The 11,935-nt window shown below is 42.0% G+C and overlaps 1 protein-coding gene across 1 annotated transcript; it reads right to left on the reverse strand.

The window, feature by feature from the left end:
• Positions 1-6,781: 6,781 nt before the first annotated feature.
• LOC142149619 (beta-1,3-galactosyltransferase 5-like) lies at positions 6,782-11,156 on the reverse strand. The gene is made up of 2 exons (XM_075204942.1): positions 10,583-11,156; positions 6,782-7,251 (listed from the first exon to the last, which is right to left on the reverse strand). The coding sequence occupies exons 1-2, from the start codon at positions 11,154-11,156 to the stop codon at positions 6,782-6,784; spliced, it is 1,044 nt and encodes a 347-aa protein (XP_075061043.1).
• Between the last annotated feature and the right edge of the window lie 779 nt (positions 11,157-11,935).

An 11,935-nucleotide genomic window follows, 5' to 3' on the forward strand; every position in this document is an offset into this window, starting at 1 on the left:
CCGCTGTGATCTTCTTATCAGCGCTGATGGCACAAAGTGTACAGTATGGAGTCAGTGATCACTTTATTGCTGTTACTTAGATTCCAAATCTGCAGATATAATCATCATCATCATCATCATTTATTTATAAAGCGTCACTAATTCCGCAGCGCTGTACAGAGAGCTCAATAACTTCAGTCCCTGCCCCATTGGAGCTTACAGTCTAAATTCCCTAACATACATACACAGACAGACACACACAGACAGAGAGAGAGACTAGGGTCAATTTTGATAGCAGCCAATTAACCTACCAGTATGTTTTTGGAGTGTGGGAGGAAACCGGAGCACCCAGAAGAAACCAATGCAAACACGGGGAGAACATACAAACGCCACACAGATAAGGCCATGGTCGGGAATCGAAGTCATGACCCCAGCGCTGTGTGGCAGAAGTGCTAACCACTGAGCCACCTTACAAAACCGCGTTTCATGCATATATGAAGAATCCCTTCTACAGAGTGTCGTAACTTTGTGTCAAATAAGAAGTCAGGAGATATAATAATGACATGGAGTCGGGTTTATTAACTCTCATGTACATGCATCAAACAGTCAAAGTAGATCAGAAGGTGTATAGGCAAAAATCTTGGCATCCCGGCACAGAGGGGCATTTTGGTTGGCATTTACACAGATTGAATAACTATTAAATAAGTGTAATGAAGTAGGATCTAGTGCTAATCTAGGTTGGCGCTGGCCGACCAGAGGTGTGGAGTCTAATCAAGAGCCGCCGCAAGGATGCCGAGTGCTTGCACGCTGCGGTCCTCTGGCCTGCCCTAAGATGTAGCACTTGGGGGAAGGAGAACCCAGGTATGTAGGAGGTGGATGAGAGTAGTAGTCAGACAGTGGAGTAGAATTCTCGTAGTCAGAATAAGCCGGATCCGGTAGACAATCGGTTGGCAGGGTACAGAATCAGCAGGCGGTCTCAGAGTCTGGGAGATCCGGGTCTGGTACACAATTAAGCGACAAAGTGCAAAATCAGAAAGCCGTGAACAGAGTCAGGCTAGGCGGGTCTGGTACACAAGAAGTCAGCAGCGGATAGTCAACAAGCCGGGTCAGTACACAAAACACAGGAGACACAGGAATAATCAGACGAGCCGCACTTTCACACCGGAGTCAGGCAGGGAAGTATCTAGAACAAGGAATCCACAAAATAATGGAGCCAGGAAGCCAACAAGTTGCTCTGACATTGGCCCAATGTCAGAGCGTGCTTTAGATAGTTTTTGCCCCGGTCATGTGACCACAGAATACCCGGAAGCGCGGTTCTGGCGGCAGAGAGAGAGCATCGCTGGAGCGAGGAGATGGTAAGTAACATAACAATATATGCACCTCTAAATTAAAGAATGTGCCACCCTGACCACAACATGTCAAGGAGGGGCCCTGTCTCTGATGTTTGGAGACATTAATTCTCTTATCAATGTTTCTAGATAATCACTGGTACAAGACAGTACGGCGTAAGCTCAGAACCTCTCACATAACTTGCACACAATAGTCACAAGGTTTCTAAAGACCAAATGCAGTTGTGTCAGAATAAAGCTGAATACACCGGTCATTGCCTTTCATCTGGTTATAGACACCTCCCTTTATTACCACATAAAGATCCAGTCATACACTACAAAAACAATGCTGTGCTCAACTTAAACAAGCCGTCTCCAGTTCACCTGCACTAGATAGACCAACCAATGACAAACCCCTCTCTCTTTTCACACATGAACAGTTCTGGTATTTTCTCTTTCCTCAGGTAGGGGTTGGAATCCTGTCAATATCCAGAAATGTCAATAAGATGATAAATGAAACTAAAAAGTCAGTTTCCATCGTAAATAAAGAACTGGCTCAGACGAGGAAAGTGTTGTTACAAAACCGAGAAGCCCTTGATTTGTTGATAACAGAGAGAGGGAGAACATGTATATTTCAGAGCAACACGAGCAGAGGAGGGCTGGCAAATGTTAGCCCGGGGAGGGGGAGGCGACTCGACTCAGCAGCCTATTAGGAAAATTTTAAAGGAAAAAAACACAGGTGGCCCAGTGATTCAACCCAAGGTAGCCCACTATGGGACCAGCCCGGGGGGGCAGATGCCCCCCAGCCCAGCCTGCCCCTGAACACAATGTGGTTGAAGGGCATTTAGCAAAAATAAGTGAATTACGGAAAGAGACAATGGATATTAGCAGATAGACATGGTATCCTTTTCCATGGCTGGGTGCAGGTTTATCCCAATTCAATATATAGTAATAGGTCTTCTGCTTCTAGTGATCATTTATATAATTGTGAGATGTCTTCCTGTACTACTTAGGGCAAGCAAGGAAAAATAATATGAATATCCAGCATTCTATGAGAATGTTAGAAGAGGGGACAGAGTAGTGGAGGCCAATTAGGAGATACCAGAGGTATCAGAGGGTGGGAGTGACATAGAATTGTTTGAGCAATCAGTTTGGCTTACAAAATGATGTCCAGCAGCCATTATGTGCGATATGTGTCCGCTATTTATTTACGGTTTTGCAAGCAATCAAAATATTTTTGTCACTCATGTTTCCTGCTTCATGGAAAGTACTTGCACCAGTGATTATCTAGAAGAGATTTATGTCTACATATCTCAGCGATACGGCCTCCTCTAGACATGGTGTAGTCACGGAGACGCAATCTTTAATGTGGAGGGGCACGTAATTAATAGTTATTTGATTATTGTAAATGTCAACCTAAACGCCCCTGTGCGCAGTGATGCCAAGATTATTGCCTATAAAGCATATGTGCAAATGTGTTCTCCTGACCTTCTGTCTACATAGACTGCTTGATTAATATACGAGAGTTCATATACGTGACTCTATTTTATTAACAGCAGAGAGCTATTTACACAGCATATAAAAAATATCAAATAATACATTAAAAACCTTATTAATGAACCCATTGTGGGTTGACATTTATGGAACAGATGTCCTCGTTCCAATCAAAAGTGGATACGATCCAATCTTATAATAATAAGGAATGCATTGATTTTACTTGAGGACACTTTTTTATTTACAAATACAAGAACTCCAGCGCTACAGTGTAATCCAATATATATCTAGAAATGAAAATAAAAAATAAATGATAAAAATACAAAAATACTTATATTATCCACGTGGACTTCAGATACACTTGGTTTTGTTCCAGGATATCTTCATTAGCCAGTGTTAATCCATCATATTGCATGTAATACAAAATACAAGAGCATAGAGCCTCTCCTTGAAAAGGACTTATAAGCAAGTCGAAACGCGTTAGCAGGAAGGATTGATAATACATCAGGAACATCAGGAAATCTATCAGACAGACAAAAGGACCAACACTATTCCCGGAAGGCTGATACCATCTATGAGTGGTTGGACAAATGCCTGTTTGATATTAATTCCAGTAGGAGTATCTCTGTATACCATCAATGCTTTTAATATATCTTTTTATGTTTTCATGCTTTTATCTGTATTTGGAATATTAAATATTACATATATAGACAATATTATGCTAGGAGTTTTTCTTTTGTTTTGCATATTTGGTTTCACGGCGAGAGATATTCCCAAAAAACCATATTAGAAGGATAAAGAACTCTGTGAGGGCCAGCTTTTATTCAGCGTCTGGTAGGAATCCCACCAGAAGGGGCGCTGGTGGGAATACACTGTTTAATTCTTGAACTTTAAAAACTATTTCACCAAGTACCTTGGACAAAGATACTGATTTTGTGCACTTTTAAAAGAATTTATTTGCACGGGCACATCGAAAATCACTAACGACTTCTGGAACATTATTTCACTATATTCATAATTAGAAAGTATTTATATTTGGGAAACAGATTGCACTATGTATGCTCTTGTACTTTGTATTACATGCAATATGATGGATTAACACTGGATGATGAAGATATCCTGGAACAAAACCAAGTGTATCTGAAGTCCACCTGGATAATATTAGTATTTTTGTATATTTATCATTTATTTTGGGAATACCAGTAAAGAGGGAATTGCAATAGTCCATGCGGGAAACGATGAGTGCATGAATTCAATTTATGCATAGTCTTGTGTGAGATATGTGCGTATGTGGTAAATATTATTAATTCTGTTTTTGAAAGATTGAGTTTGAGTTGGTCCGAAGACATCCAAGATGAAATGGCAGAAAGACAGTCAGTAACGCGGGACAACACAGATGGTGAGAGATCAGGAGGGGATAGATAGATTTGTGTATGATCCGCATAGAGAATGGGTTAAAAATCCTAGCAGTATGTACTTCAAAAGTGGTAAATATGGGTGATGGGACATTTGGGAGAACTGTGAATGTGCACTGTGGGGAGAGAAGTAGTCCAACCCCCCCTCCTTGTCTGCCTCCTGGTCTGGGAGTGTGGGTGAGATGGAGGCCACCATGTGAAAGGGCTGCAGGTGAGGCAGTGTCTGATTGTGTGAGCCATGTTTCTGTTATTGCCAGAAGGTTGAGGTTGTTTGAGAGGAAGAGATCATGTACGGAGGTAAGTTTGCTACAAACAGATCGTGCATTCCAAAGGGCACATCTAAAGGACTTTGGAAGAGAGGGGAGACAGGTGATGTGTTTGATGTTTGCTAGATTTCAGTAGCGTTCAGATACATGTGTGTGGGGAAAGTGAGGAGTACATGGATTAGGTGATATATCACCAGGTAATAGAAGTAGGGAGGAAGAAAGATAAGAAAGATGATTGTAAGATGTGTGTCCTTTTAGTTTCTGGCGACAGGGTGAGGCTGTTATACCTATTGAATTTAAATAGGAGAACAGTACATTCGTGTTAACTAGAAGTGAGGGAAGTTATGAAGGGGCAATGTGGACAGAGGTGTGTGATGTAGGATGGGTGAGGGATGATATAGTCTAAAGATGATGACAGGAAAGGAAAGCAAGAAAAATAATTCGGCAAACACTGGGATTTAGACGGAAAATAGCAACAAATGTGCAAATTAATAGAATTTCCTAGTTGTAATGTCCTGTGCGATCAGAGAAGTAGCAGAGTAAGGCTGCAGCAGATGTAGATTATTTCTAGATGTCTTCAATTGTTGTTCAATGTTTGTATTACTGTCGAGTTTAACTGTATTTTCTAAACATTTTGTGAGAAAACCACTTAGGACCTGATTTTGAGTTGGGAGCAAAGCAAAGAAAAGGAGTAACTTTGCACCTTGGCAAAACCATGTTGCATTAGAGGGAGGTAAATATAAAATGCAAGGACAGAATTATAGTTGGGATACGACATGTCATAGATCAACTTTGACTCCAGTGTAAAAATAAAGCTATCAAGTATTTGTGCGCTACATGAAAAAACAGCCAGTATTTTCCTTCCATGCAAAAAAAATAAGTCAATTTGTACCTCTTGCATTGTAACATGGTTTGTCCAGGTGCAAAGTTACTCCTTTTCTTTGCTTTGCTCCTAACTCAAAATCAGGCCCTTGGTGTAGAAAACACACGTCTGACCCCCACATACGTCTCCCCCAGACTAGATGGTAAGTTACAGTGAGGCTGATTTCAAAATAAGTTACATCTGTGCTAATTGGACAGCTGATCAGAGAAGGGAGGGGGGGAACTATTGGGCTTAAGCTAGGTACACACTACACGGTTTTCGTCCAATACTCGGCTCAAACAGCCGACATACGACCGCTCGTTCAAAAGTCGGGTCAGTGTGTGTTGTGACACGATGGTCGAAAGTCTGCCCAAGTGGACGATTGTCGCCTCATTTGGTTGGTCGTACCATTAAATATTTTCATTCCAATCTCGTTTCCGTTGTGTAGTGTGTATAAGTTTCTGACCGATCCACAACAGTGAGTACGAAATTACAGTCATTGCTCACGACAACATGGCTGTAAAAAGTCACTAATGGAACGGCTGCTCTTCCCTTTATCGTCCTAAACAAGGCTAGTGTGTATGCAGTCCATGGACCGAGCAATTGGACCATCGATCGCATGTAAAATCGTCCGGTATAAAAAGTTGGTGGAAAATTCTGTTGTGTGTACCCAGCTTAACTCACCTATATGAGAGCCAGGCCAGAGTCATAAAATTGGTTCAATGAGCAGCAGCTAAACACAGGTTACAAGAAGAAACAAAGTCTTATTGCATACTTATTTATTTTTTTGAGTACAGGTACAGTTGCACAGATGAGAATAGAATAGGATGAGATTTGAGATTTTCAGTCCATGTACATGCCTGGGATAGAACAGATGAAAGATGGTTAGCAGTTGTCTTCTTTAACTATATTTTCTAAACACTTTGTGGGAACAACACACATCTTCCCCCACATATGTCTCCCCCAGCTCTACCAGGAGAAACAACTGCAGCTCTACCGGGAGAAACAACTGCACTCTATCAGGAGAAACAACTGCAGCTCTGCCGGGAGAAACGACAGCTCTACCTGGAGAAACATCTGCAGCTCTACCTGGAGAAACAACTGCAGCTCTACCAGGAGAAACAACTGCAGCTCTACCAGGAGAAACATCTGCAGCTCTACCTGGAGAAACAACTGCAGCTCTATCAGGAGAAACAACTGCAGCTCTACCAGGAGAAACAACTGCAGCTCTACCAGGAGAAACAACTGCAGCTCTACCAGGAGAAACAACAACTTCAATGCATGAATATCAGCTCTACAAAGATACATGTAAAAATATAGACCTTATTACAACATAGACAATTTTGGTGATAGTTTTCTACATGAACACAATTTCTAAAATAACATCCTATAATGACAGATTGGATTTACACCCCATTTATCACAATTTTTAGTCCATTAGCTCGGCTGTAAGCTCTTTACTGCCACTCTCTTTGTGCAGTTGCTCTTTTGCACTACTTTCCATATGTGCACAAGTCTCTGTGACTGTATGCCGTGCACCACTAGGGCATTCTTGTATTTACACTCATCATACTGCAAACCTCTCACATGGAAGCGATTGTCATGTCTGTAAGTCAGATTCACTGCGAGAACCAAGAAGCCAAAATACACGTCGTCCAATGGGAACACTGGAATAAGCTTGGAGGCATCAGATAGAGCTTTCACAGATGGTCCTGGGAAGATGAAACCACCACCTGATACAAAGCCAGGGTATTTTTCCATTGGGTAGAGACTGCGAGCAATGCGGTATTTGGTGTTACGTAAGACAGTTGGACGATGAAAGTGAAAACCATGTACTATGTCTGGGGCACTGTGTTCTGTAATATACTGCACCACTGCTTCTGGATTCACAAACATGTCATCGTCACCTGGAGGAGGGAAAACAGAGGTTTACTGAATGTATAAATTTATAAGCATATACTTAGAGGAAAATTGGTAGCTTTGTTGGGATAATAGTGTGTCACACACAGGATACCTATAAGTTATAGGGTCAGTGACCCCTCTGATGGGATAATAGTGTCACACACAGGATACCTATAAGTTATAGGGTCAGTGACTCCTCTGATGGGATAATAGTGTCTCACACACAGGATACCTATAAGTTATAGGGTCAGTGACCCTCTGATGGGATAATAGTGTGTCACACACAGGATACCTATAAGTTATAGGGTCAGTGACCCCTCTGATGGGATAATAGTGTCACACACACAGGATACCTATAAGTTATAGGGTCAGTGACCCCTCTGATGGGATAATAGTGTCACACACAGGATACCTATAAGTTATAGGGTCAGTGACTCCTCTGATGGGATAATAGTGTCTCACACACAGGATACCTATAAGTTATAGGGTCAGTGACCCTCTGATGGGATAATAGTGTGTCACACACAGGATACCTATAAGTTATAGGGTCAGTGACCCCTCTGATGGGATAATAGTGTCACACACACAGGATACCTATAAGTTATAGGGTCAGTGACCCTCTGATGGGATAATAGTGTGTCACACACAGGATACCTATAAGTTATAGGGTCAGTGACCCCTCTGATGGGATAATAGTGTCACACACACAGGATACCTATAAGTTATAGGGTCAGTGACCCCTCTGATGGGATAATAGTGTCTCACACACAGGATACCTATAAGTTATAGGGTCAGTGACTTCTCTGATGGGATAATAGTGTCTCACACACAGGATACCTATAAGTTATAGGGTCAGTGACCCCTCTGATGGGATAATAGTGTCACATACACAGGATACCTATAAGTTATAGGGTCAGTGACCCCTCTGATGGGATAATAGTGTCACACACACAGGATACCTATAAGTTATAGGGTCAGTGACCCCTCTGATGGGATAATAGTGTCTCACACACAGGATACCTATAAGTTATAGGGTCAGTGACCCCTCTGATGGGATAATAGTGTCTCACACACAGGATACCTATAAGTTATAGGGTCAGTGACCCCTCTGATGGGATAATAGTGTCTCACACACAGGATACCTATAAGTTATAGGGTCAGTGACCCCTCTGATGGGATAATAGTGTCTCACACACAGGATACCTATAAGTTATAGGGTCAGTGACTATGGAATGGACTTGAGAGCGTGAGGGTGTATGGAAGATTTCGTGGATTATTATCCAGCCATGAAGGCAGAGCCAGTGAAGGACAATACAGAAGAATTGAAGTGGAATGAGCCATTTCCCTACAGAGTAAATAAAATAAAAATCAATGTTTTACATTTGACTCTCAGTAAATGTGTAAACCAAGAAGTCTGCACCATCTCTCCTCCTCACCCCCTTCACTGCCCCCTCGACCCATTTCCATCTCACCGCCTCTGCTGCCTGTTTCCTGAGGCCTGCTCCCACCTTGTCCACATGCTCAACCTATCACTCTCCTCTGGCACCTCCCCTCCTCCTTTAAACTCTCTTCAAAAAATCCTGCCTTGCCCCTGTCTCTTCCTCTAATTACTAACCTATCTCCAACATTCCCTTTGCTGTCAGGCTTCTCGAGCATGTTGTTTATAGCTGTCTCACCCCCTTCCTCTCCTGTCTCTTCTGCCTTGACCCACATCAATCAAACTTTTGATCTCTCTCTACTCCCTGAAAACAGTCTCCAGCGATCTTCTCGGTCCTTCTTGACTTTTCCGCTGCCTTTGATACTATTGCTCATACTCTTGTCTTACAAACCCTCCATTCATTTGGCCTCTGTGACACTGACCTGCTACTTCTCCGACGGCTCCTTTCCTGCCTCTACATCTGAAACCACTTTCTCCTCTCTTCCCTTACCTGTAGGAGCCCTGCAGGGATCTGTTCTTGACCCTCTGCTCTTCACCCTGTAGACCAACTACCTTGGTGATCTCATCAGCGCCTTTGGTCTACAATATAACATTTATGCTAATAACATCCAAATATATCTCTTTTCCTTTTACTCCCCTCTCATATCTCCAATTGTCTTTTGGCCATCTCATTCTGGAGGTCAAGGCGCTTTCTGAAAGTCAATGGGCCAGATTCAAGTCTTCAAGTCTTTAACTTGTGGTTAAAAAAAGAGTGCAGAACCTGAACGTAATTCCATCAGTATTCAAATCCAAGAGGATCTTGAGGTTCCTTTCTGTATGAATCTGGGTGTAATTAATTATACTTTTTCTCCCCCCAACATTAATTCAGAAAATAAATGATCAACTATTAATACTATAATCATTAATAAAATATGGCCTTTTATTTTACATAAATCTAGATGTTCTCACTGCGCTCCGTAGATACAGTACATTTTTAAAGTCTCTCTTACTTACATACACATGTTCTGTGCTATATCATCCATATGTGTAGTTTTTAATGTACAGATTATGCCATGACAGTCATCACTATCAGTCGGCACTTACACCTGCGCTGTAGCTGGTGAGAATGATACGGCAAAAACTGCTAGAAACCCAAGACTTGAATTGGCCGCATTTCATCTGACGACCCTTGGCACTCTCTTAATGTACATTGATTACTTTCATCCACCCCTTCCCAACCATGTTCTGTCCCTTCAGTCATAGGCAGTAGTAAGTGTCCAGACAGGAATTTCATGCAATTGGTTCATTGGTGTAAGTTACGTTTTGGTGCATATGAACATCAAATTCACTCAAGATACAGCCCAAGGATGGACTTACGTTCAAACATGAATCAAGCCCAATATTTCTAAACCTAAAAACACTGTCCTACCACCCTCCAACTGTCCCTTCTCTTTCTACCCTCTCACTTAGTCAGCCGCCTGTAAGTTATCCTAGATTTCTCTATTTCCTTTCCCCATATTCATTCCCTCTCCAAATACTGCTACTTACACCTCTGAACACCTTCTAATTCTGGCCTTTTCTCACCTTAAAAGCAACTAAAACTCTCATTCACTCCCTCATAATCTCTTGTCTAAACCACAGCAGCCAAAACTGTTCTAACCTACCCTACACCCGCCGCACACCTCTTCAGGTTATCTTCAATGCTGCTGCTGCCTTACTTTCTTCTATCATCACTCTACCTCTGCTGACCATCTCTTCCAGTTGCTACACTTGCTCCCTGTCTCCTACAGAATCAAAGTTTTGGGTCGTTTCTGCCTGGAGTTCTATTTCCGGGATTAATGTCCTTTGTGTGATGTGATCTCCTTTATTGTTTTAAATTATTACAGGCATCTAACTTTCAACAGTTTAGGCTAACTAACCTTTGAATATGAAAGCCACTTGAGTGAGATGGTCGTGCAGCCACTCGAGGAAGCAACGCTCCTTCAGAGATAAATTGTGATGTCCTTCAACAATGTCCCACTGTAGAATGTCTTCATACTCATGGCTCTCAGATTTCACCATCTCCATGTGCCCGGATGATGCTGTCATTCCCACCAGAAATATTGGCCTTAATCTGTATCCATTTATCTCTTGCTCCCTGGCCCATGTTTGTCTAAGGGGAGCTCTTCTGTGACCTGAGCCTGGGTGGGATTTGATAGCCAGGATTAGCAATGGTTGGGTGATATCACCTTGAGGTTCTTCACGTGGTCTGTGAATGAACGCGCATTGGTAGCTCTGCAGATGAGGAAACTCGGCTTCAAAACTGGTCAGATTTAAGTGGTAATCATAATGGCCATCATTAAGAGTCACTGATTGTCTAACAACTGGCCATATCTTAGGGGACACAGGTCGCTTACTATTAATGATTGTATCAGTGCTCCGAATCCATTCTGTTGCCAGGAAGATGGCAACTGTAAACAAGACCGCAGTGATGAGAACTTTCCGGTATTTCATTATGTTCTGAGGAAAGATATCAAGAATGATATATTTACATATGTGTGTGATTATAGCAGACAAGAGAGATGACATAATAAACATCTATGTTCTCTGCAGAAGAATTAACCCTTGTGAAGTATTGTATAGCTGCAAACCTATAACGTGATGTGTCTGTTATAATTCTAGTTTATAAAGAGCAGAACTGTGTGAGATATTTAGAGAAAATGTGATACATATGGTGCCGGTAATAGACTAGGAGACAATAGCAATTCATTATATTCCTTGGGTGGCAATGTGGCTTAGTGATTAGCACTTCTGCCTTGCAGCAGTGGGGTCATGAGTTCAATTACAAGCCATGGCCTTATCTGTGTGGAGTTTGTATGTTCTTCCCGTGTTTGCATGGGTTTCCTACGGGTGCTCTGGTTTCCTCCCACACTCCAAAAAAACATATTGATAGGTTAATTGGCTGCTATCAAAAATTGACCCTAGTCTCTGTCTGTCTGTGTCTGTGTGTGAGTGTGTGTCTATATTAGGGAATTTAGACTGTAAGCTCCAATGGGGCAGGGACTGATGTGAATGAGTTCTCTGTAGAGCACTGCGGAGTCAGTGGCGCTATATAAATAAATGGTGATGATGATTACAATGCAATGGATAATGTCATTTGGGTACACGGTGGTATGTAATATCTCTACTTCTCCTACTCCCTTTATTGTGAAACTATCACATTCCATTCTCTTACATTCACGTTACATTTTCTGTACCGCCACTTCTAAAGTTCCACTTCAACCACTGAATAA

This window comes from Mixophyes fleayi, chromosome 4 (genome assembly GCF_038048845.1).
Source record: "Mixophyes fleayi isolate aMixFle1 chromosome 4, aMixFle1.hap1, whole genome shotgun sequence".
In the NCBI taxonomy this organism is placed as follows: domain Eukaryota; kingdom Metazoa; phylum Chordata; class Amphibia; order Anura; family Limnodynastidae; genus Mixophyes; species Mixophyes fleayi.